General features: G+C 36.5%; 1 protein-coding gene across 2 annotated transcripts in view; it reads right to left on the minus strand.

Annotated features, from left to right (window-relative positions):
• Positions 1-26,471, minus strand: part of RYK (receptor like tyrosine kinase) — an 82,248-nt gene that overhangs the window by 20,197 nt on the left and 35,580 nt on the right. Inside the window, exons 4-12 of one of the 2 annotated variants that reach the window (XM_033132982.1) lie at positions 26,306-26,440; positions 24,245-24,298; positions 20,480-20,624; positions 15,353-15,453; positions 12,311-12,436; positions 10,976-11,062; positions 7,116-7,185; positions 1,366-1,498; positions 72-181 (exon numbers count right to left, since the gene is read on the minus strand). In XM_033132982.1, coding sequence (XP_032988873.1) covers positions 72-181; positions 1,366-1,498; positions 7,116-7,185; positions 10,976-11,062; positions 12,311-12,436; positions 15,353-15,453; positions 20,480-20,624; positions 24,245-24,298; positions 26,306-26,440 — 961 coding nt within the window. Of the gene's footprint in view, positions 1-71; positions 182-1,365; positions 1,499-7,115; positions 7,186-10,975; positions 11,063-12,310; positions 12,446-15,352; positions 15,454-20,479; positions 20,625-24,244; positions 24,299-26,305; positions 26,441-26,471 lie in introns of both variants that reach the window. The other variant, XM_033132981.1, reaches the window with a different exon arrangement.

Genomic DNA, 26,471 nt, shown 5'->3' on the forward strand with positions numbered 1-26,471 from the left:
ACTCCTGGAGAGAACCCCAAATACAGGGAGCCCCAAACATCAAATGACAGTGATGAGCCCATGGCACCTACACACAGTTCCTAGCAGCCAGATCTTTGTGGATGACTTCCCTTCTGGCCAGATAGCTCATTCCACAGGCAATCTGAATAGCCATATGTACCAGGTCTTGTTGAGAAATTGCCTGTGGTAACAAAAAATGACAATGCAGTTAGCATAAAAATTATGGCAGCTGCTTATTTCATTCCACAATCCCACTCCATCCCAAAATACTTCTTTATACCTACACGGTGAGTGTTAAAAAGCTATTTTTGGCTACGAATATGTTGCCATAGCTCCCTCTACTTGTATCTTCTATAGTCCTTATCATTCTGTAATTACCATTTACTTCTCTCATCTGTTAGGTACATCTCTCCAACATCTAGCACATGCAGGAGCTGCTCATAAATATTTGCTCACTGTTGAATTCACAAGGTAATATTTCAAATGCTTATTACTCAATAACTAGCTCTTTTCTTTTAAAATGGTTTTTATTAGGAGATTATCCCCTGGGGACTATTTCCAAAGTAAGGTAAGTCTATAGCTCTCTCTACTGACAGCTCCTCTGGAGCGCGGACGCCAGTATTGTGGGCTTAAGGATGAAATTCTTCCCTCGGTGATGCCAGTTGGGCCTCAGCCTCCAACCACCTGTTGGAAACCCTGGCTTTAATCCTGTCAATTTACAAAGCATATCAGGCTTATTAAGCCAAATACTCAATTCAGCCTTTGAATCCATCTCCTGGCAACTCTAGTAAGTAAATTATTGTTAAGTCCTAAAACCGACTTAATGGGGCTATAGGGTATAGCGGGAACAAAACACCCACTGGGCTTTACCACCACCACCATCAAAATGTGTTTGGAATCTGACCAAAGCTTCAGGCTATGTACACAAGCAATGAAGAGAAAGAAACTCTTAGGTGACTGACATCTTACAGCCAACATATTAAATACATATCCTCCAGTCATCACCAGCTTTTGGTACATTATGGACCAAATGGGTCTGTTTCCACTCCTAGAAGGGAGATCTAATACATGTGCCTTCAAAGAGTTCTCCTCAGAAAAATGCCTGAGATGGTGTAACAGACTGTTTGAGATGATTATGAATAAATACACAATGGATATACAAGGGAAAACTTAAGCAAAGTGTAAGCCTTCAGACAGGAGCCATAAACCATCTTCCTCCTAACCAACAGGTTATAAATATCTTCCAGTTCACTTTCTTTCTGCAGGCCTTTAAACAGTTTCTATTTCAGAATGTTAATATCTGCTTTCAAAGATAATACCAGAAGCTACCGGTAAATAATTGGCATTTGGGCAAAGTTTTCTCACCTGAGGATTATTAGCCTCTACTAATTTGCACTGCCGTAAAAACAATTTAAGATTCCCCCAGTTCATGTAAGGCAGTATCACCATGGGCTTTTCTCCTTCTTCTATACACACATGGGTAATAGGAAGCAGATTTCTATAAAATAATAAGAAATCAGGACAAAGACAAGTGAAATCTAAAACCATAGGGGCTTCTTTTTAATAAAAAGCAACAAAATAAAGATAACCTAAAATAAAACAAGAAAATCTCAAACACACTTAAAAACACGATTATCATTAAAAATGTTAAATTATAAATGCTCTTTTAAACTAGACTTTAACAGTTCCCATGTATGTACTTTCTTGATATGGAAAAGTTACAAACTTTTTTTTGTTTGCTATGGACTAGATTCTCTGAAGAGACACTCTAGCCATACTAAATCTTTATTCTAAAGAATAACCAGAGACAGCTAAAAAAAAATTGACTTGACCGGGGTGGTTAGCTCAGTTGGTTAAAGCGCCCTGCTTTTAACAAGGTTGCCAGTTCGATCCCCACATGCGTCACTGTGATCTGTGCCCTCCACAACTAGATTGAAACAACTACTTGACTTGGAGCTTATGGGTCCTGGAAAAACATGCTTAAAATAAATAAAAGTTTAAAAAACTGTGGGTACAGAGTCCCAGAGAGCAGTTTCCAGGCTCTCGGCCTCATGTGGAAAGGTGCTGGCTCGGGTAGTAGATGGCCGTCAGCTGTGGCTAATTGACCATCAGCTGTAACCAGTTAGCCAATTAGCCACTGATATAACTGCCGTGGCTGCGCTGGTTGGTGAGTCGGGAGTCGAGAGTCGAGTCAGTGGGTGGGTTGGCAGGCAGAGAAGCGGACAGCAGGTTGCAAGTCGTGTGACTATAGAGCCTCCAGTGAGACTATAGTGGTATGACTCCCCTACTTATGGCTCCATGGGTGTTCCTTTTTGGCCTAGCCACATCCTGCGTTCTTATGCGGGGAGCGGGACCAGAGGCCCTGCAGGCCGCCTCGCATGACAAATGGTGGAGCGAGCAGGGTCCCCCGCACGACAAAAACAAATAAAAAAAATAAAAAATAAATGACCATGAGCATGTTATGATAATATCCCACTTTGTCCATCATCACACTTAAAAAAAGAGCCCTAATGCAGACTGTGGACAAGAATATGATAATTAAGGCCTCTAAGAGGCTAAAATTGACACAAAAGCCAAGAAGTCCTTAGCTGGTCAAATGGGATTTAGAATCTGATTTCTAACTCCTAAATTTACCATTTACTGCCTGAGATCATCTCTCTTGGCCTTAGATTCCATACCTCTAACATGGGAATCTTACCAACCATAAAATTTTGCTATGATGTGCAAATAAAGCTAAGCATACGGTAAACAATTTTGTTCCTTTTTTAATTTTTATGGCGCACATACATACATTTCATCCTATTGCCTAATGGCACCTCTTCTATTGGTATCTAGAAATAACTGTTTATTTTTCCCAAGGTTATGTAACTGTTACATAATTACCTCATCTTCCCCACTAAGCTGAAAATTCCTCTAAGGCAAAAACTAACATGGACTCTTATTTTTACATCCAATGCCTTGTTTTCTGTACCATAGAAAACAAGCATTTAATAAGTATTTGATAAACACACAAATAACATAGCCTTAAAAACATTTGTATTCCTTAACTTAGCATATTCTGCTTCTAAGGATGTTTAAGGGGAGGAAAGCTACATGAACAAGGGCAGTTAATGCAACATTAATAGCAAAAAGTTGCAAACAACTTAAAAGTCCAAAAGGAAGTAGAGTTCGCCTAAAAACAATAGGAAAGTAGGTATCAATTAAATGGTCACAAAGAAGATGTTTGGAGAATATGAATAAAAACCGATTTTATAGGAATGCAAGATATAAAATTCACCTTTGCAGGACAATTACAGATATGGAGAGAAAAAAACAAAAAAATAACAAAAACCTTTGCATAGAAATATGCCAAGAGTTAAGAACTATTGTCTTTGAGTTGTCTACCTTGTTTTTCTGTATTTCCTAAAATGTCTCATTTGAGCATGTACCTCTTAAACCACAGTCCCATAATTCTGGCCTAACAGTGCACAAGAGAAAGCTGCAGGCTCCCTTTAAGCTGTGCAGAAGCTACTATCAGGGAAAATGAGGTAAACCTGTATGATGTAACCTCAGCTTTATAGCCTACAAGTGGCAGCGATTAGTCCTACTTTACAGGAAACCCATGAGGAAAGAGAGAGAGGTTAGGTCATCTGTCAAGGACAAATAGCAAGAACACAAAGAAAAAAGTTCAAATCTTTATCTAATTCTAAAAATCCTTACATTTGCCTTGGGACAACTGGACATTCCTCCCAGAGGAGCAGTAGGGAGTACAGAAGAGAGGACAGCATCTCTTTTCACACTAAAATGACTACAGCAAGTCTGCACTCAGGATTAAATGAGCATACCACAGTTTCAAGGGTAATGTGAAGAGCTGCCTGATCTCTGTAACACCACCCCAAAATTACTTCTCTGTTCCTTCCCTCGTTGACTAAAATTTACCAAGCAGACTTTAAGGCATTTTCTCCAGGCACAGTAAGTTTGTTAGATGAGATCAAATTGTTAATTCTATCATCAAAGGATTAAAATCTCTCTGGGAAAGGTAACAAGATGCATAAAAATGTTTCAAAGTACAAATGGCTGCTCTTCATTCTGCCCATTTTATAAAGGAAGGTCTGATAAAAAGGAAGGTCTGGGATCTACAAGAAGAGTGGGTGAAAGGGGGTGGGGGGTGGGAGATGAGGGTAAGGGGGATCAAATATATGGTGATGGAAGGAGAACTGACTCTGGGTGGTGAACACACAATGGGATTTATAGATGATGTAATACAGAATTGCACACCTGAAATCTATGTAATTTTACTAGCAATTGTCACCCCAATAAATTAACAACAACAAAAAAAAAGAGTGGGTGAGAGCAGAAGCAGGTGCCGCAGAGAAGAACAAGGTAGAGGAAGGTCGATTCTGTGGGGACTTAGCAGTCCTGCCGAGTGTGGGCGAGCCTGCAGTCAGAGCGGTGAGCTTTCAGCAGAAGAGGCTGCCAGCAGGTACCGGGGGCCAACAGAGAATTAAACTACCAGTGGAAACAGCTTCAGAATACTTTGATATGAAGCACTTCTGATGTAACGAAAATAGATTGATGGCCATCTTTTATTTATACAGCTATTGTAATTTATAATAAAAATTATTCTCACAAATTCCAGTGGAAACAAGGAGTGAAAAGAATTTCAAAACGCCTTAAAATATTTCAACACTTTACAACTCTTAATCATAGAATGTTAAACCATGAAGTAAACATGTTTTACCTATGGAATTACATTAACTAGTTTAAAAAGGTAAAATCTAAAACCAGGCGTCACTTCTTGCTAAGTGTATTTAGTTTCCTTGATAAATTCTATAGGATCACTGAAGGTCATTATTTCATTTTTATCCCTCATGCCTAGAGTTCCAAGTACAAAATGGGCTCTTAATTAATTAGAATGAATGGACAAACAAATGCATAAACACAACTGAGAGTAGTCTAGCCATCAGGGGTCAAAAAGAAATGGTGGTAGGTCCTAGTCCCCTTAAAAATGAGTGAATGGAAAGAACAACATACTTTCCACATACTGACAATTTTTTTGCTCATTAAAAACTAGGAGTCCTGGTATTGCTTTATAGCCAAATAACAATTAACCATGATCTGTCTTTAAAAGACTTTTCCCAATCACTGAATGTCCAGTATCAAAATAACCCAATTCAGCATGTCACTTCATTCCATCACCTGGGGCTGCTAATTCATCCTGGTAGGATGCTGGAAAACCCTAGCACTTAAAGCTGCAAGAGAAAATGCTGCAAATGCTTGCTCTGAACTTTTTTTTCAGCCAAAGACTCTTTGGGTTAACAGTGAATATAAAACTGCTTCTTGGGAAAATCCTGGCTTTGTCTACATTTATCCCTGGCCCTATTTCTGTGCCGAAGTGGTGCAGACCTTTTATCAGTGTAAGAATAGTAGCTAGGTACCTAAGTACTACGTTAACATTACATACTGGTACTGTTTACCTGAAAATAAGACCTAGCGGGACAATCAGCGTCTTTGGGAGCAAAAATTAATATAAGACCCGGTCTTACTTTACTATAATATAAGACCGGGTCTTATATAACATCTTATATAACATCCTATGTTATATAAGACCCGGTCTTATATAAGACCAGGAAAAATATAACATAACATAATACACAAAATTCAAAAATAAAATTCTGTTGCTAGATGGGCGGGGGGGGTGGGGATAAAGGGGAAGGTGAGGGGATTAGAAAACAATCAGTAACCACAAGATGGCCACGAGGTTTTGAAAATTAATCTGGGGAATGTAATTTAGTGGTTACCAGAGGGTAAGGGGGTTGGGAATTGAGGGTAAGGGGGATCAAATATATTGTAATGGAAGGAGAACTGACTCTGGGTGGTGAACACACAATGTAATTTATAGATGATGTGATACAGAACTGTACACCTGAAATCTATGTAATTTTACTAATAATTGGCACCCCAATAAATTAAAAAAATAAATAAAATAAAAAAATAAAATAAAATTCTGTGTAGTCGTTTTTTAGTAGAACTCAAGTTACTCTTCAAAGTACAGAGAAATTAAAAGGCAGGATGCCTCCTGTATGTTTCGCTGTTTTTATTCATAAATCTATAAATATCTTCCAATACGGATGGTCACTGTTCCATTTTTTAAACATGTGTGACCAAATTTTCAGGCCACAAATTAAGCTCACTCTATATAGTGCTGAAAACAACAACCATGTTGGCCCAATATTGATACTGCTACACACTGTGGTATTATATTTAATCCCCTTTTGGTTTAGAAGGGAGAAACTTTTGTTATAGCTCTGTGAAGAGGATTGATAATCAAGCTTTTTAAAAAAACCTCTTCATATAGAACTACACGTATCTTTTTAAAAATCATACTATGACCTAACCATAAAAGACTGGTTAAATAAAATGTGGCGCATCCACTCAATTAACTACTATGTAGTTTTTTGAAATGTGGACATGAATTTATAGTTACTGACATGAAAAGTTAGATACATTGTTTTGTTATATCAAGAAGAATGTTAACCCTGTTAAAGATAATAATAGTATTGTGATCATATAGAAAAAAATATCTTTTTTTTTTGTTGAAATGCATGCTGGAAATTCATTGAAAGTGTTGAGATGTCCCATTTACTTTAAAATATTTCTAGATGCAGAAATATCTATCTATCATCTATCTAGAGAGATGACAGATACACATCTGTGTACATACATAAAACAAAAATGGAAAAATGTTCTAACATTGAATTTAGGAGGTGGATTTATTCATGTTTATTATTCTTGTCTTTAGTCTTCTCTACATTCAAGAATTTCACAAATATTTTTTAGCATATGCGTATCATTATCCTATTTTTTTAAAGGGAAATATGCACATAAATATGTATAAACTCTTTCTCGAACACTTAGTTATGATTATCCAGATGTGGGCTTACATGCTTTTTATATTTTACTGTGTTTTTAAATTTTATGCAACGCATATGCATTTCACTTTTATATTCAGAAAAAAAAAATAAAGCTATTCCAAAAAGCTTTCAATTTAAAATACATCCGAATGTTCTTAAACTAAAAACGTTAACATACAATATTACCAAGTTAACACGTAACTGCTGGTGGTTTATCCTCACCTGTGATGAAGACCTCGCAGCTTACAACTTTCAGTGAGCATCATTGTCACCTGAACTTCAGAAGCTTGATCTATATAAAGAAAAAGACATTGTCTTGAATGATAGTACTACATATGACATTGATATTTTCTGCTATGAGTAAATAGGTATCTCAGAATATAAGGTAAATTTTCCTTGTAAGTCACAGATAAATCTAAGTAGGTCTAGCCTAAAATTATACTGCAGTAGGTAGTATCTCATTGAATACATCAACATTAACTGAAGCCATTAAGGATAAATTTGACTACATAAAAATTAGAAATTAAGTAAGGTTAACATAAACAAAGTATAGAAAGAAATAACAGACTGGAAAAATATCTATAGGCATACAGGGCTAATTTCCTTTCTGTCCTCCTCCTTTAAAGAGCTCATACAAATCAGTAAGAAAAAAAAAATGAAGAGGCATTTCTCCAGTGTTTAAAAAAAATGTTTCTACTATATAAATAGTACATTTCATTATAAAATTAAAAATTAGTGTCAAGTTTTTAAAAAATGATTTGTAGATATCAAAAACAAAATTAAGAGTATAGTGTATCCTTAAAAACACTTTCAAAGAAACCAATTTGTCAACAATAAAATAGTAATAATAATTTTAAAGTTTCTGATCAATGCAGTAAGAGGGAGAAAAAGATAAAAATTCCACATCCTAGCTCTCTACCTTGTAAAATGTTGAACAGTAAAATCCACACCACTAAACTCAGGCACTATGATTACAAATCGCATTCACTCCTTAGAAGTGGAGCTGTCAAAGCTGAGAAATCACAAATTTCATTTACTTCCAAGTCTAAACGATGGAACCACTCCCTCTCCCACTACCTGCTTAGCGTCCCCTTCCAGACAGCTTTACTTAGTTAAGACTTTTGTAGGAATGTCAAATGGGTGGACAAAAAGCAAAGGACTTGAAATACTTGGTACTTCTTTGGGAAAGATGCTTCAACCAATGTCTAGTGGAATAAACTCTAGTTGTCTAAAAACTGTTTAACATTTAGGATCATTTAGTAAATGGTGCAATGTGCTTTTATACTATTTCTGTAATCTAAATAATTTTTAACAAAATTATAGCCAGGACTGTTTAGGGGCTGGTAGGACCTTTTTAGGACTGAAAACTAGTAATAGTTGGAGGTCCACACCCAGTTGTTAAGAGTTTACCTCCCCCATCAACTGGTACAGAGATCCAAGTAAAACAAAGGTAATTTCATAATGTGTCATTTTAGGCATAATATTTTTCAAGTCCTTAACTTTGATAAGCATGTTCTATTAGAACAAGACACAAACTGGATGATGATCTAAGAAAACTTTAAATTGGAGAAAAAATAACCTTATCCATTTAGTAAGAAAAACACCATTTTCCTGGATTCCTTTCCCAGTCTAGTCCTAGTCTTTTAATTTTAAATACCTGAAAGGTATCAAGATGTATACATTTGAAAAGAATACTATAAAATAATTTACATTCTAAAAGTTACAAAAAAGAACAAAATGATAAAAAAATTCCCAAGTTATAAAAATTTAGCTAGTAAAGAAAATAAGAACTTAACACCAATAACCTTCAACTAATTCATTTATTTTATGGAATTCAATGTCACAATATTCTTTCTGTGAAATTCAGATTCCTAATTTCCATCTTTGAAAATTTATACTGGAATATCTATTAAGTATCTGTGCAAAATTACGAAATTTTTAAGAAGCCAAACTCCAATTTTCTGCTTATGCCTAAATGCAAAGGTCAATGATCGTTTAAAAGCATACTTTTTTGCATTTTAAACTGCACTTCTAATTGTATAGCACGCAACGAAGCACACAGATTTGTGAAAAGAACGTTCTCAGCTCTATGTAGCTTCAATTAAAAGAATAAAAATAACATTCCAAAAGAATAAATCTGAGAGATATCATGTGGAGTATTCCAACAATTCAGAGGCAAGGACTATGGTCATGCACTTCCTCTTTGTTTCCCAAGCAAACCATGACCATGTTTTGCGTAAGAACTCACTGTGCTTTCTCTTGTTTCCGTCTGGCTCAAAGAGAACATTATAATTACAGAGGTAAGAAGCAGAAACAAGCAAGTGACTACAATTCAAGTGTATACGGAAAGAGAAATCTTATCTCGTGAAACAGTCCAGTATCCACATTGTGTTTTCTTATCACTATTATTTCCTTCTTTCCCCTCTTCCAACCTTCAATCCAATTCTGTACAGAAATCTTTGTTAGTTTAAGATTCATTCAGAATTAAAAATAGCCCAGTTCTAGATAGTCCATAGAATTTTTACAAACCCCAGAAGAAACATTAGAATTAAGGAGAAATGTTTCGTTTAAAAAATGGGGACGTACACCCAAAGGCAGTGGTTATTAAACTTAAGGTTCAAATTTACATTTATAAAGAGTAATACGTACAATATCCTTCAAAGTTAGTCAGGAAAGGGGACCTAACTTAAATACCGTGTTTCCCCGAAAATAAGACCTAGCCGGACCATCAGCTCTAATGCATCTTTTGGAGCAAAAATTAATATAAGACCTGGTATCATATTATATTATACCCAGTATTATATCATATATAATCATATCATTTCATTTCATATCATACTATATTATATATTATATTAAAATAAGACCAGGGCTTGTATGAATGTTTGCTCCAAAAGATGCATTAGAGCTGATGGTCCAGCTAGGTCTTATTTTCGGGGCAACACGGTAGATGAGTACAACCCAAATTTTTGGAAACGGTAAACATAAATCCTTCATGCTTTCCATGAATTCCTTTAAGTAAATTCAGAAACAAGTTCTTATAAATTAACTTCGTAAGACTGTCACCTCCTACTCATGAAACTGAATTTAATTTTGCCCTCAATTTGTTTTCAAAATGCTAAACTTGTTTTTCCAAAATTCGTATCTTATCACCTCAACTTATGCCAGATACTGGCAGACATTAAGCACCCTATAAACTACTACATATAGACAGTTTAACTAAGAATCATTTCAGCTTTTACAATCATCAATTATAAATTAAAATTCTAACGTTTTAAAAGATCTTACTAATATACCACTAATAGGGAATAAGCCATACATAAATAATATTCTAGTGTATTTTGATAGGGAATGGCTAACTGAAAAATTTATATATATCCGTAAGTGAAAAATTTTAAGTATACACCTTTCTCCAAAAGGTATATATGCGAAAATAGGTTCATGAAAAATTCTGTTCATGAAAAATAAAACTAGTGCTACTTTCTAGAAAACAATCTGGCAATATCTATCCAAATTTTAAATGTAAACACCGCTTGGGGAAGCAATTCTACCTACTGCTATACCTGCAAAGGTACACCAAGAAATACACACATGGATATTTTCTGCAGCATTGTGTATAATAGCAAAATACAAAGGGGGCCGGTAAGAGGAAGGTAAATAGTGTCTATTCACATAAGGCACAGTGGGCATGGAGGTCATTTTTTTTCTTTATAGTCCTCAGTAATGGGGGGTTACAGAGAGGTGGGAAAACTAATAACAATGTTAAGAAGAAAAAAAGCAGAGAATGTTAATGTAGGAAAAACACAATATTAGATATAGCAACAATGAAGTCAAGTTGATATAATTTAACTAGAAGCCTGAACAATATTTACTAAATGTTTAATGTCTTAATTTATCAAACTTCTATTTGTTTATACCTTAATGAGAAGAACCAAATCTTCTAAAAAGCCTCCTATGAGCTAAATTAACATGGACTGATTTCAAGGTGTGGCACACACAGAGAACGTGAGGCAGAATTTTGCTAGCATGAACCACCTGAGCAGGAAAGCATTATGGAAATCGTATGGGGGTAAAATTCCTACCTTTAACTGTTTTTACAAATGTTTGTTTTTCTTTACTTGGATCTTTTTCATCTACTAAAATCCCATGGAAAATACGCCCAAAAGTACCTAAAATAAAAAATAATAATTAATGAGATCACATAATAAGCTTCATAAAATTATAAGTACAAAACTTTCTGGCACAATGTAACTTTAAACAAACATAACAAGAACATAAGTGAACAATATTACTCTAGGCCTAGATTAAGACCCAAATCTTTGTTTTTTAATGACTGTTAGAAGTTCTTTGTAACTATGAAATATCTTGCTTTTAGAAATTTCTCACAAGTATCTGAGAATTCTTTCTGAATTATCCCAAGTAAACTAATGACACAGCTAAGAGCGCTGCAGCTCAGTAATGGGGCATCCACAGAGGCACTTAGGACTTTCAAGGCTTAACCTCAGAGCAACGAAAAAGGAAAGAAATGGACTATCCGCATACATTGAAAAACAGACAATTCTGTTAATTTCCATTTGCTGCTGGGGACAGTTCAAGCCCCTCATCCAACTGTGATTGACCTACAAGCAACCCAACCAAAAGATGAATTCAGATGGCTCTTATGCATCAAAACATTCCAAATGAAATTATGGAAGGGAGAAAAAAGTAAATCTCTAACTACTTAAAGAGCTGAAGGAAGTATTTTATTAATATCCGTCTTCTTCTTTCAGCATCTCCCCAGTCAATACCCTAAAACTCAAAAAAGAAAGCAAGGACCAGCAAGTAGGTAGAGGAAGGGCCCTGGTATCTACCAAACACCTATCACGTATTAGTTCATTTAATGTGCATCATTTCATCTAATCTTCGTAACTAGAGTAGATAATGTAGTCAGAATTTACAGGAGAGGAAACTGGACATAGAAGACATTAAGTGATACTCCCGACGTCACACAGATAAATAAATCGTGGGACTAGGACTGTAACTCAGGTCTAACTCCAAAGCCCATGCGTGCTCCTTCTGCGAGAGCCTCCACACTATCTGTCACAGAGAACATTACTTAGAGCATTTTGAAGAAGCCTGCGAAGTAGTGATCATCTTTAAACAAGGACTAAATAGAAAATATACTTCAAAGGTAACAAACACTAAAAATATGCTTTGATATACTTGAAAATCAAGAATTGTACCAAAGCTGTATTAACGCCAATTAAAAATCTAAAGACAGGGAAAATGAAAGTCAGTTTTATAAAGGAAATAAATTGTGCACTGCTTTCTATCCTTACACACAAAATGACATGAAATTCTTAACATTTGAAACAAAAAATTTTTATAGTGTTAACATTAAATCTTCCTTGGAAACCTGACTTTGAGACAATAAATACCTTCTTGGAGTACATCTTTTAGAGTTATCCTCTCCCTGGATATTGCTATATCCTTCACCTTAGCTTTGGCCTCCAAAAGAGTGACACTTCTCAGGTCGTTCTTCTCTATCCGCAAGGTAGGATAACCTGAGGAGCCAACAAAGCCAAACCAAGAAATATAAATACCCTTATTATGGCATCAGGGTCAACTACTTCAGTTAGAACCTCAGGACTAAAGTCATGGGAATGAATGAATGTTAAGAACCATTAAAGGAAAAAAGCATGAACAGGGAGAAATTACTTATGAGGGCTACATTAACTTTTAAAGAAACACTTTTCCACCTACCCCAAAATCTTAAAAAGCAGAATTGAAAACAAACACTAAAGGTACTATTACATTACCACCACTTCAATTGCCTTTCAGCCAAGTGAAACAAGCTTTGATTCCTGGAATTTAATTTAATCCCTCTTAATAGACTGTTTCTCTCCCAAAAGATTTTCTATTATAGTCTCTTAAAAAAAGAACTTTTCAAATGAAGAGATGTTTGTAAAAATATCTTTTCTAACAAAATACATAATTAATTTAATCATTCTGATATTCATAGAACCTAGTCATACCACTGTGAGGTTGGTATTTGTTTTTCAGTTCCCTTAACTCCCATCTTTAATACGATGAAAGCAACAACAAAATTTCTAGCCATAAATGAAAATTTTCATTAAAAAAAATTAGAAAGATTGGAAGATCTCATGTTAGGAAGGGGGAATTGGAATGCTATTTTAATTTCTATTTATTTGCTTTGATAGATATCGGGAAGAAAAATCCCTGAAGAATTAGACCAATGATCAACAATGGCTGCTGAAAGGACTACATGAAAGAGTTTGGGAGCTTTCATAATGGATGGATTCTGCAGACAACACCTGATTCCAGTGATCAATAGTTTGAGCAAGCTATGTCTAGGTGTGTGAGTATCTGCATGTTTATTCCCTCCTGGAGTTCTCTTGAGTTTCTTGAACCTGTGGTCTGTTACGTTTTGGAAAATTCTGGTCATTATGTCTTCAAATATTTTTTTCTGCTCCTTTCTCTTTTTTTACTTATAAACAAATGTATTTCCATTGAGTTGTTTAAAAGTTATTTGTTTTTGTCATATATAATAAATGAATTATCTATCTACTTAAGGTGATATCCACAAAAACAAGAAAATTTCTTATTGATGGTAAAGTGTTTTAATAAATAAATGTATTTTCACTGACTTTTTTAAAAAAGCATTTTGCTTTTAGCATATATAATAATTGAATTATCTACCTCTTTATGGTTGTATCCACAATCACAAATTGACTCTAATGAGCAAAGCCTGACAGCTAAACATTAAAAGCAATGATGTATTAGGCTGAATAGTATCTGGACTACTTTCACCTCTTTCCTGAAGAGCATATATTTTCTTTTGTTGTTGGTGATGATAAACTGCTGTTACTTCTTTTAAATTTCTTTTAATCTAGAGTGCCCTTTTCTTTTTCTTGCCACTGTCTCATAAAGAAACCAGGTCAATTATCCTGGAGGATATCTGGCATCCACATCCTCAAATATCACTTAACTTGTTCCTCTATCCTTATATTTCTTGTAAACTGGAAATCCGTTCTACAACTTTGATTTGATCCAGGTTACAGGCTAACGGTTGGAGGAAGATGAGCAAACAAGAATACTCCATGGGTGGTGCCTCACATCTAGGAATGCAGAATCCCTAGTTGTCCTCCTTTTTGTGATGCTTGCTTTTTCAGTAGTGGATTCAGGCCGTGACAGTATGATCCCTCAAATGGTAAAGTTCCCACTTCCCTTTGTTCATAGGGTTTTAAACATTAACGATCTTTTCCTGAATCAAATATTTTATTAGGGGTTGCAAATGGGATTTTCTAATTCTACCATTCCTTCCCTATTTACTAGCTGGGACTCTTCTGTAAAGAGATATTTTGCCTCATTCACCAGCACTCGCTGGTTACTCTGAAACACAGTCCATGCAGCCAGGTGTCAGAGTGCCTCAGTTACCTCTCATAATGATCAATTTTTTTTAAAAAGTATCATTACAAACTCATGGATTTTTCCACATTTTATGTGACAACCCATTGCTGTCATTATTCTTAAGATGCTCAAATTGTTCCATTTTTGGGGACCAGCTTCCTTGATTTTTTGTTCAGCAACATGTCCCAGGTTTATCTCGTATATTCCTGACCCAGTCCTGGAATTATCCCTTTCTCCAAAGAATCCTGGTTCTTTATAATGGGAACAGTATTAAAAGACCATAACAGGGCACTGGGTGAAGAACAGAACTTCTTAGTATTAGTTTACTAAAGAGTAAGTGTCAGCCCAAGGAAAGTAACAGTTAATTGCCAACAAGAATCTAATTAATCAATAGCATCACTGAGTGCAGCCCTGACTTATGACCCACCGGCTATCCTGATGATTACATTGTTTCTTATTTGTATGGTGAATGAGTCTTCATTATGCCTAAATTATACTCCAGGAATGATTATTTCCCCCTAAACAGCTACATGTTAAAGTGTAAAAACTTTCATTAAAATCCTTTTCAAAAAAAAGAAAATCAGATCCCATGCTCTCAATGCTGATGGCAGCTCGCATCCTATCATGATTAGAAAACAATGTAAAACTCCTTACCACAGCCGGTAAAACCATCAAACAATTCATTAAAATCCAAGTCTCTGTCTTCATGTAGCTCAATGGCTCATTCTTTCTAATCACCTGAAAACCTTCCTTCTGGATTTATACAGAAGTGATTTAGTAGTCCTTTTAATATAATTAGTCTATGGAAATCTCTGCAAAATTAAATCTAGCAATTAAACTTAAATTTTATTTTTAATACTCCAATTTTAGAATGTTTCAATGTTCTGGAAAGCAAAAGTTGAATATCAAGCCTTCTGCACTTGTTAGATACTATGTACATAGTATGGTACACAGTCCCATAAGTAACTAACTATACCTCTGTCAGTACCTCTGACAGACAGACCACAGACCACTTTAGTAATCACGTTTAGAATTAAATTAACTCTTACTGGTAATAGGAGTTGCATTATTGGGTGTATCGGCTCTCAGATACTGGGTCGTCTGGGTAGATGGCTGAGACAGCCCTTGGGAACTACTGCTGGCACTGATGCTGCAAACAATTTTTAAGAGAAATATTTGTCAAGTCAGCTTCAATGAGAAATTTCCTTTTTCCATACATACAAAATACATGTAGACATTACAACCAGCTTAAAGTCCTAATGGAGATCACAAATGCATGGATCTCCACTACAAATGTTCCACATTGAAATTTTTAATGTACCTCATAATGTAAAGCTAAATTTTTTTCCCTTTCTATCTCTACAATCATCAAGCCAGTTCACCTCATCAAAGTCATTCAGAAATGTAGGTCCTAGTCCTCAGACACCACAGATAGTGGCAGTTCTGAACCTCACACAACGATAATTAGGGAATTATGAATCATCTTTTAGGAAAAGAGCCCATGCCATTCAATTTGATCGCCTTTAAGAAAAGGAACAGAAAGACAGGTCTCTTTTAATGATGGTCCAAAATCAAATGGCATACAGATAAGGGAATAACAAAGCAATAATTATTTGGATTATTACTAATATTATACATCCTCAATCCACAGGGAACCCAGTTTTGGAGTTCTGAGTACTACTCAAAGATCACACTGGAAATTAAAGTTGTTAAAAGTCCAGGATTCAATAATGGGGAAGGGAAAAGAAGTATTACCAATCCAAAGTGGGGGGAAATAAAGAACTTCAATTTACTTACTCATAAAATGGGATTAAGAAAAACCTACCTCCCAGGATCTTTGTGAGGCTCAAGTTGTATAATACATATGAAAGTACTACTTAAATATTCCCTGCAACCAACATATACTGATGGTAGAATAAATGCTCAAACCACAAATTATTTACTAACTATTGTGTTTCTCAATATTTGAACAGTAGGTGGCACTCTTGTACCACCTCAAAATTCTTGAAAGGTTGTGAGAATACAAAAATATTAAGTACGTCCATGTCAATTTTCTGCTTATTCAACAGATATTCAGTGGGTCCATACAATGAGCAAAGCACTGCTAAAAGATCAGAACAGACCTTTGAAACGCCAGACTTACTGCTAAGAGGGAAGCAGGGAGCAGTTAGGGATCTACTGACAACTATTAAAACCACTATCTATTAGGCTGGTACAAAAGTAATTGCAGTTTTTGCAATTTAACCTTTTAAACCACAATTACTTTTGCACTAACATAGCTACATTACAAGAGGTAGAAAATGAAAATGTACATTTGTTAGCATTTAATAGTTTAAAAACCCATCTAAATAAATTATCTCATTTGATTTTCATAAGCAATTTAGTTTTGGAGATATTAACTGTTTTAGCATTGAAGTTAGAAGTTAGGGCAAAGATAATTTTCCTCAGAGCACTTACAATTTGTATTTCTCTATTTTTCTGTGTAACTTATTTATTTACTTATTTATGTATTAGTTCATTCATTCATTCATTCATTCATTCAACAAATACTTGTTAAGTGTCTACTACATGCCAGATACTGTGCTGGGCGCTTGGGGATACAGCAGTAAACGTAACAGAGAAAGTGAACATAACAGACAAAGATCCCTACCCTCATGAAGCCTACATTCCAGCAGGGATTTCTGGTTTAATGTCTGTCTCACCCAAGCAGACTATATATAGATTCCATGAGGGCAGGAAAAGTGCCTGCTTGTTGTTCACGTCCTCCTACCCAGCACTCCAGCCAATGCCCGGGACAACAAGCCCCACGTGGGCCCAAATGAGCCTCAGCGAGAGCTTAATTAATTATTGAATCAATCAATGAAGAGAGAAAACCATACTTCCTTGGAATAAAAAGGCATAAACCGACAGAAAGGTTGCTTCTGGCATGAGCTGGTGATATATAAGGAAAGAAGCAAAGAACTACTGGTATAACAAAATGGTTTTTTGCCTCTCTACTCATTCTTCATTCAACATGCATTTAACTGATACCGGCAGGCACTGGATACAGAAACAAGTAAAGAGAAATAAAGGAATGGTGCAGGTGGTGGGGTAAGGGAGATAATGTAAAATGAAGACATTGCCAAATAACAAGTTCAAGTATCCCACAAAAGAGGAGTGAACTTTCCTACAGTCGTGACAGGGAATGACTACGGTGTGGACAGGGTGCAGTTCAGTGCCTCTGTGGAAGGACTTTAAGTGAATGTGGAGAGAAGCTTTGCGTCTCCAGGACAGACTCACCGTGTGGTGTCAGGAGAGGGACAGCCACACACCTGGGCTCCAGCTGCCCCTGCCTGGCAGGAGCTTATCTCAGGCAGTTTTATTCTCTGCCCCTTAATGAAGCTGTGTGTGTAACAGGACTCTGGCTCCTGAGAGCCTGGAATGGAAGAACTCTCTACCATCCCTGTCCAGTAATTCTCTGGAGCCATGGTTTCCAGCAAACCTCACAGGGCTGTTGTAAGATTAAGGGGATTAATGGATGTAGAGCACGGGGAATACTGCCTGGCATCCAGCAAGTGCTTTATCCAATCACAATACTGAGTCATTACAATACAGCTGTTATAACAATGACTCTCTCCTGCTGCTCTGCCCTGGTCCCAGCAGCTCACTCCTGGAAAAGTTATTCTCTGTAAGCTTGTTTCTTCATCTTTAATATAAGGACAGTATCATGCCCATAGGGTGGCTGTGGGTGCCAAATAAGGTAATATGTGTAAAGGGCTTGGTACAGTACCAGTAAAAAATAAACACTCAGTAAAATGGTACAGATTGTTACCTCAGTGACCTCTACGCAGAGAAGAAGCAAGTGTCTTTTAACTGCTGTTAGATTACTGGATGGGAACATTCTAGCCACCACTGTTAGCTTGCCTGGCTGACACGTAATAAATAATGGCTAATAGAACAGGAAAGAGCTAAAAAAGAAATTGTCCATCACTACTAGCACACTGCACCTGTCTGAAAACAAAAATCAGAATAATGGCACTTACTAAATGCAGTGCTGTGCTCTAAGAGTGTGTTATTTCATTAAAACAACATTCCTAGTAAGTATGTGCCATTAATATCTCTGCTGTATAGATGAGGAAAACTGAGACATAAAGAGGCCGCATATTTACTTTAGGCCATAAAGCTAATAAGTAGAACAGCCAGAATTCAGAGTCCATGCTGTTAACCATTAGACTATGCTCGGAAAACACGTGATAAAGTAAGTTGCTTTTATTCCAGCAATGTCTGGAAACCTTCACTTGCAAACTAGAGAACTGGGAACAGTTCATGGGTGGTAAAAGATTGTTTCAGCTGGCAGAGGTGTATGCCCCGTGGAATCTGAAAGGTCTTGCACACTCTGGCCTATGTGGGCTCACAGCCCTAGCACACATGCAAGCATCCAAGTGGGTATCAAGACTGACTTCTAAACATCACGTTCCTGAATGACTCCTCTAACCACTTGGATCCTCTGAGTCCTATCAAAATGTTCCTGTTGCCTCATCTCTCCCTTAGTGCTTCCAAATACCATTTCTTCCACTATTAAAACCTAAATCTACTTTCAACACAAAATATATTCTGAAACACCCATGTATTTCTCTTTTCATTCTTATCTGCTTTCTCTTTTTTCTCGACTCAGGTAAATAAAGTAAAATAGTGGGAACAGAGAGTAATTAGGGGCAGGTATTAAATCCAGCCAGGCTCCCTGTCCCCTTGGGTTTTTGTTTATGCCACAAACATGCTTACCCACTGTGTGTATGACACTGTGTTAGGACTGGGGGATTCAGCAATGACTATGACACAGCACTCCCACACTGAAGAAAGCTTATATTCTAGAGGAGAGACAAGTACACAAAAAGTGATCTTAGAAGAAAAGGCATAATAATTGTGACCAAAATGAGAAAGAAGGAGAGAGACAAAGAGAGGGAGAGAAATGGATAGTTGGGAGGCTTAGAAGAAGCTTCATGAAAGAAATGGCAATGAAGTTGAAATCTGAAGAATGAACCAGGACTGATGGAAAATGCAGGGAGCCCTGTGGGCAGAAGCAAAGCATGAACAGAAGTCCTGAAGGGCAAAGTGTAGGGAAAAGTGACAAATAAGTAATCAGCTAACTGAAGCATTAAGTAAGGACACGGTAAGAAAGAGAGAAAGGTCCAAAGAATATGGGAGCTACGTCTCCACATAGAGGGCATTGAAAGCCAAGTCGTGAAGCTGGGAACGTCTTCAGTCAGCAACTGGGAAGCACTGAAGAGGGAAACCAGAACTGTGTATTGGGAAAATAAACCTGTGTATTACTCAGTCTTTACCTCTTACCCTATCCTGGCTATAATGTTCTCCTCACCTCTGACTCACCCAGTCTGGGACAAACACCTTTTGTATTCCCACACTATAATATACATATCAGAATCATCAACTTCACAAACTTTTATAATTATGGGTTAATGTCAAAGAGTAAATACTTGAAGCCATAAGGTATGTCATTATTTTTTTTCCCAGCACTTAGCATAATATCTAACCCAATGTATCTCAAAGGCTACACATTAGAATCATCCAGAAAGCTTTAAGAAAAATAATGATGTCCAAACATCACTCCAGACCAATTATATCAGAATCTCTGGCAGGTTAGACCCAAGTACTGATATGTTTTGAAAGTTGACCCAGGACTCTAATGTATAACCAGATTGAGAACCAATGGATTAAATGTCAGCAGGTTCTCAATAAATGTTTGTTTACTGGATGGATGGATGGATGGATGGATGGATGGATGGATGGATGCATGGATGGATGAACGGATGAACGGATGGACGGACGGACAAACAGATAATGAAGGACGACGAATTAGGAGGAAGAAACAAGGCTATTTTAAAAAGGTACTAGGACTCGGGAATAGAGTCATGTCAAAGGCAATGGAAAAAAAAATGTGATCTCCACCTCTTCCCCATCAACTAATAAAGTACAATTTCTAACTTCACAAATTTTAAAAATAAAATTAGAGAAATACAACGGTAATAACAAAGACAGTACTTCTTCATTTGACTGGGGCTTAATCATTCTCCCTCTTTCCCCTGCACTACTGCGCGCGGCTGTCTGAGGGCTCCCATCTAAATAAACGCAGATAACTGCTTTTATTTATTTATTTTTTTTCAAAATATATACAATACCTGTCATCCAGTTCAATCCTTTTCATACTATGAAGGTGCAAAACAGCTAATATTATTGCTACAAGAAATATTACTGCACAGCAAACCCCTACACTGATATAAAACACACGCGTAGAAGTGGTTGGAGCTGCATGTACAGGATCATCTGAAACGAAAAGGAAAAGCACATTAAGCTTTTTATTCAAATATCACCGATTGCTTTGTGACCCAATATACACAGTGAGTATCCTGTTCTTTGTGAAAGATTTTCATTTTGTGTGACCATTCTTTCCTAAGATCAGTTACTAGTAGTGTGTGGATGTTAAGCTCACAAAATTTTTTAAATGTTTTGTTGTAGTTTTAAAAAAGGGTTTCAAAAAGAACTTCTGGTTAATGAGCATAAAGTCCCAAGTGGTAAGCATATAATAAACACCCATAGCAGTGCTGTCCCGGAGAAAGTTCCGCAGTGATGGGAATGTGCTGTCCAGCACAGGAGCCGCTGGCCACCTGTGGCCATTACGCACTTGAAATGCAGCCAGTACAACGGAGGGACTACAGTTTTAATTTTACTTCATTTTAACTAATTTCAAGTTAAATCACCACGTGGCGAGTAGTTACCATACAGGAAAGCACCGATGTATAGGGCCTCATACGTCCTCATCAATGATGCATGGAGTAGAGGGATCAGACACCTCTGTTGCCAACCACCACTGACTCACAGCACAACAAATTATACAATGCAGCAACCCACAAGTTTAAAGAAAGACTGCAAATGTTTAATCTTTTTCTCTTTAGAGGGTAACAAATTATTTTGCTTATCTGTTTCTAAAGATAAATGCAGAAAAACAGGACTCTATTCATGAAACAATATTCCGCTTTATATTATTCAAAAAGAGAGAAATAAAGAAAGCCTCAGTAACATGGAATATAACTCAAAAACATCATCACACACAGAGGCAAACTGAGAAAGACACACAAAGACAAAGGTACAGAGAAAAAGGAGCGAGCAGAGTGGAAGACAGAGAAATAGAAGCACAACTGCAGCTTCAAGTTAAGTTTTGATAAGGAGAATTCACATAATAATTCCACTGAACAAAACCTGAGGAAGTTGGGTTTATCCTAAATGAGATGGGAAATCATTGCCAAGGTTTCAAGCAAATGACACACATTATCCTATTTGAAGAAAACAACGACGATGACCGCAAAGCTGTGTAAAGAGCGCTGTGGAGGGGACCAAGAGCAGGAGCAGGGAACAAATGAGAAGGTTACTGTAGTCCAAGAAAGAGACAGTAGTGGCTTGGGCAAGAATGTTATGGTGAAGATGAGAAGTTGACGGATTGGTTTGCAGAGTCAACAAATCTTGCTAATGGATTATACTAAGGTAGCAAGAAAAAAAGGAATCAAAGCTTTGGCTTAAAGAATTAGGTGAAGAATAGTACCTTTACAAAGATTTAAAAAAAAAGCAGGTTGGGGAAAGAGAATCAAGAGTTTGTTTTCTCCAAGAGTACTTAGTACACATCTACATGCAGATGTCAAGTTGATAGAAATACAAGTTTGGAGATTTAGGGACAAGTTAGGACAAAGATAAAAGCTACAGCTTTCAAAAACTTGGAAATAAGATTGCTTCCTAAAACTTAAACTTTGAATCAACAAACAATAAATCAGAACAGATTAATGCAGAGAGACAGAATGGCTTCTAGGGCATCTAGACTTGACTGCAGCCTGAATGAAGTCATGAATTTCCTCAAGAACGCCATGGGCTATTCAATCTTGGTAGGGGTGCAAAAGGAAAGGTCCAAAGGCAGATACAGGCAGTACCTCTCCAAGCACACTCCAGGGCACAGAAGAGGACACTGCTCTGCTGGGCAAATCCCCCAGATGCACCCTGCTTGATCACCTCCATATTCCAGGCTTATCTATGCACTGTGCCCAGTCCCTCGCTTTGACATTTCACCTGCTACCACCTGGTCAGGTCTCAGATGAGATGTGACTTTCCTCAGGAAGCCGTCCCTCAGTCCTTCAGAGGGGACTACGTGCCACTCCTCAGAGTTCCCGAAGCACCTGCCTTGTCACTGCTTGCCATACCACGTTGTTACCCTGCCTATCGCTTTGTCTATCTTCTCCATTACATTACAAGCCTTTGAGAGCAGGCTCTCTTTTGCTCAGAGTTTAATACTCTGCCTCAAACACACCACCTAGCACATCATAAACTCTCAATAAATGTTGGATGGATGGATATAGAAAGGGAGGGAAAGAGAAGGAAGAGACAGACAGAGACCAAGAATATGCAATACTCTATTCTCTGTGAGAAATAACATCCTACTAGCATAAGAAATGGGTAAAATCACCAACATTTAAAAAATAAACTGTGGGGGGGGTGATTTTTTTTTAAATAGTTGTTTTCTTCTCAAAGATAAATCCAAATGAAACATTCTAGAAAAGTAGAGAGTATCTCATAGTATTTTACCTTTAAAAAAGGGTTACTTTGGGATATCCAGATACTTTGAGCCTCCTGAGGTGATGAAAAAGATAAAACAGGAAGTACATACTACCATCTATGAACTATTCTTGTCAAGAGTTGGTCTTAAATCTAATCAAGTATGAAATATAACTACCAGTTTATAGGAGAGAGAAAAACACATCAAATGACACCACAGGGACGCAGATGGAAAACTGACTCAATGGGACAAGTGAATCTATTTCTTTAAAAAATAAGAGATATTAAGGTGGGGGATTTCTGATTAATATAAAATACATGTCAACCAAATACAGTGTACGTAGACTTCATCTGGACCCTAATTTAGGAGAGAAACTAAAAAAGACAGTTTTGAAACAGTCAGGTTAATGTGAACATGAACTCTTAGGAGATATTAAGGAATTATTGTTCATTTTGTTGTATGTGATAAATCAAATACAAGTGAATAGGTGTTGGGTGACTGTGGGTTGTTTTTTTAATGGCCTTTTAAAAAAGATCCACAATGAAATATTTCTGGGTGAAATGACAGGATACCTGGGATATACTTGAAAATATCCTACCCCTTCTCACCCACCTATCCACCTGGAAAAGGAGGAGGGATTCAGTGGAACAACAGTGGCAAAATGTGGGTCGTTATTTAAGTAGGTTACTGGTCACATGGTGGTTCATTAGCGCATTCTCTCTACGTTTGTATTCCTGAAATCCTCCCCCAAAATTTTAAATTTACTTCTACAAAGAGAATCTAATAACCTTTTAATATACTGTTATTAAAACGTTCTTAGGAAAAGTAAAACTCAATGAGGCATACATGTCAGAAAAGGTAAAAAGCAGGCTAAGTTACTATCTAAACACAACCATTACCATAAAAGTGAAAATCTACTTGAGTTTCCGTTCTGTAAGTTTAAATAACAAGGTATCTTTAAGCTTACATTTTCATCTAGATGAAATTAGCTGAGGGTTAGGTCCAGGTCACAAATCAGATTTTCTAACTTTCTGCTAAAAAGATAAAGATCTTACTCATATTTCATGCTCATCTTTTAATTGTGACCATTTGAAATGATGTGATATGAATTCTTGCTTACAAGTTTTTTTAGATCAGTTGTTATGAAATATGTATGAATTTTACTTCACAAAATTTTTAATATTCTAATAGTTTCACCTGACCAATCTACAAAACATTAGTGAATTAAACAGCTAGTGTCATTTATCTTTTGACAAACTGGAAACCACAAGCTTCATGAAATCATGTTCATCTGCAATCAACCGTTTTCATCTCTAATGACAGAGAAGGATAATACAGTAACACTTACAAATAGTTCTGCTAGTGTTTTTGTCCAAGGCTGAAGTTTTTACTTCTTCAAGTTCTGAATTAAGAAGGAGATATAAGATGCTTTAGAAACTCTTTCTTGTGCATGAAAATGCTTAAATATTATAAATTACATTTTCTGAATTTTCTCTAACATAGTTTTATGTTCTATCACAACACTGCCTGAACTAAATAACAAGGTTATTTGTTGCAAGATAATAACAGATTACTATCCTGAAAACCATCACTATACTCATCAATCAATAGTCTATGCCAGCATTAACCAACGGGTGTTCCTTAGAGGTGCTCAGAAAAAGGGTTTCTGTGGTCAAGAAGTTTGGGGACAGCCACATACTGGAGGTTCACAGAGCACAGTAGCAGAGTGTAAAGGCTCTAAGGCATTTTACAGTAATGAAATTTGTCTGATCAGTAATTCCCAGCCTATGATAAAGGAAACTTTTCTTGCCTGTGACACCCATTAACATTCGACATGGTACAGATATATTTTCTGTTGCAGATTGTTTTTAAAATGTTGTAGAATGAAAAACCAGATAAATATATTAGGGTCACATATTAAGAGTCATGAATGTGAACTGGATGAGTGGGGTGGTCATTAGTGTGACCACCAAATAAAAAGAGTGGCATTATATTTAACTTATGTCTAAGACAGAATAGAAAATTACACCACCTGTTAATTTTCATGTACATATTAAAGAAAACGGAGAAGGCATGGGATCATTCTGAATAGCAGCTGATCATCAACCTTAGGAAACCAGCACTGGTGGGCTCCACAGACTACATCACATTTGGCCATCATCCTGCCGTTAAGCATTAAAGATGAAGCACCATGGTATGGTCACGACCTACCTCCCCTAGGGGTCAGGAACCAGGTATTCTACACTCCTCACTGACTGGTGTGCAAGTTTAGGTGGTCTCTCTAGGGCCCAGTCTCCTCATATTAATTATATAACGACCAGTTGAACCAGCTGATCTAAAATCCACTTTGCCTTTAAAATTACATGAAAGTACGTACTGAATACACTAGAACTGAAAAATGTATCAAAACACCAAAGCTAACTCTCTATTTTAAAAATGTCCATTCTAATGCAATACAGCTTTTTTACTGCATTTGGACATTAGCCATTGTAACTCTCTTGCAGGCCTGAGGTGTTTTCACAACACTCAGCACTAATTTCAATCAGGAAATGTGTTAAGAGACAGTTTGACAACGACGCTAAGAGCATGGGTTTGTATCCCAGCTGTACCACTTAGCTGTGTGACCTTGGCGAGTTGGTCAGATTCTCTGAGCCACAGCTTCCTCTACAGATAATGGAGCTAATGAGATGCCTAGGATTATTAGGATTAAATGGGTTTAATGCATGTAAAACACTTGGAACACAGTAACTTAGTAAGGTTAGGGGTTTTTTTTTAGGATTTATTTTCTTTTTCATACCCACTGTAATTTCTTGAGTAACAGATTATTCAAAACCAAATACTACTAACATTTATTAAGTACCCACATATAGTATTCTCAGCTTTAGGCTAGAGTCAATTAATCTAAAAAAAAAAAAAAAGCACACACAAAAAAAACCTCTTAATCAGGTTATTATGTCCATTTTACATATTTAAAATAACCCTGAGACTTAAAACTAAGTAATTTGTCCGAAGATCCTGCCAAGAGTAGAGCCATAATTCTAACTAAAGTCTTTATCAGGCCCCAGGGAAAAGCTTCTGCATAACAGTAACTTTATAAAGGAAACACAGTTAACACTCCATTTACTCAGAGGCACCTATCAGAATTACCTGATTTGTACTTTTAGTACTATTTCACATTCCTAATATAAAATGCTCTAACGATTCTGATAAAAGATTTTAAGAAAGCAGAGACTAAGTGGGGCCTGAATGACATTACTGGCTATGAACTATTTCATGTCTTAGTACTTTCTTTTCTCATTTGCAACTATAATCAAAATCTGATTACAAATCTGTAAAAAAGATGACAAAATCTATTTTTGACCTTCTCACATCTATGTAAAACACAAACTTTGGTAAATAAATTCCTTACTTTTGTAGCACATTTTCCTTCGCTTAAAATTTAAGACTGTAAAGTTTTTGGAAGAATTTACTGTCAAGTTGAGCTGCATTAGTATCATAACCTCAGAATCTACTTTGCCAGTACAGGAAAGCTCGACTCGAAACACTGTTAAAAAAAAAAAAGAAAGAAAGAAAGA

This window comes from Rhinolophus ferrumequinum, chromosome 17 (genome assembly GCF_004115265.2).
Source record: "Rhinolophus ferrumequinum isolate MPI-CBG mRhiFer1 chromosome 17, mRhiFer1_v1.p, whole genome shotgun sequence".
Classification (NCBI taxonomy): domain Eukaryota; kingdom Metazoa; phylum Chordata; class Mammalia; order Chiroptera; family Rhinolophidae; genus Rhinolophus; species Rhinolophus ferrumequinum.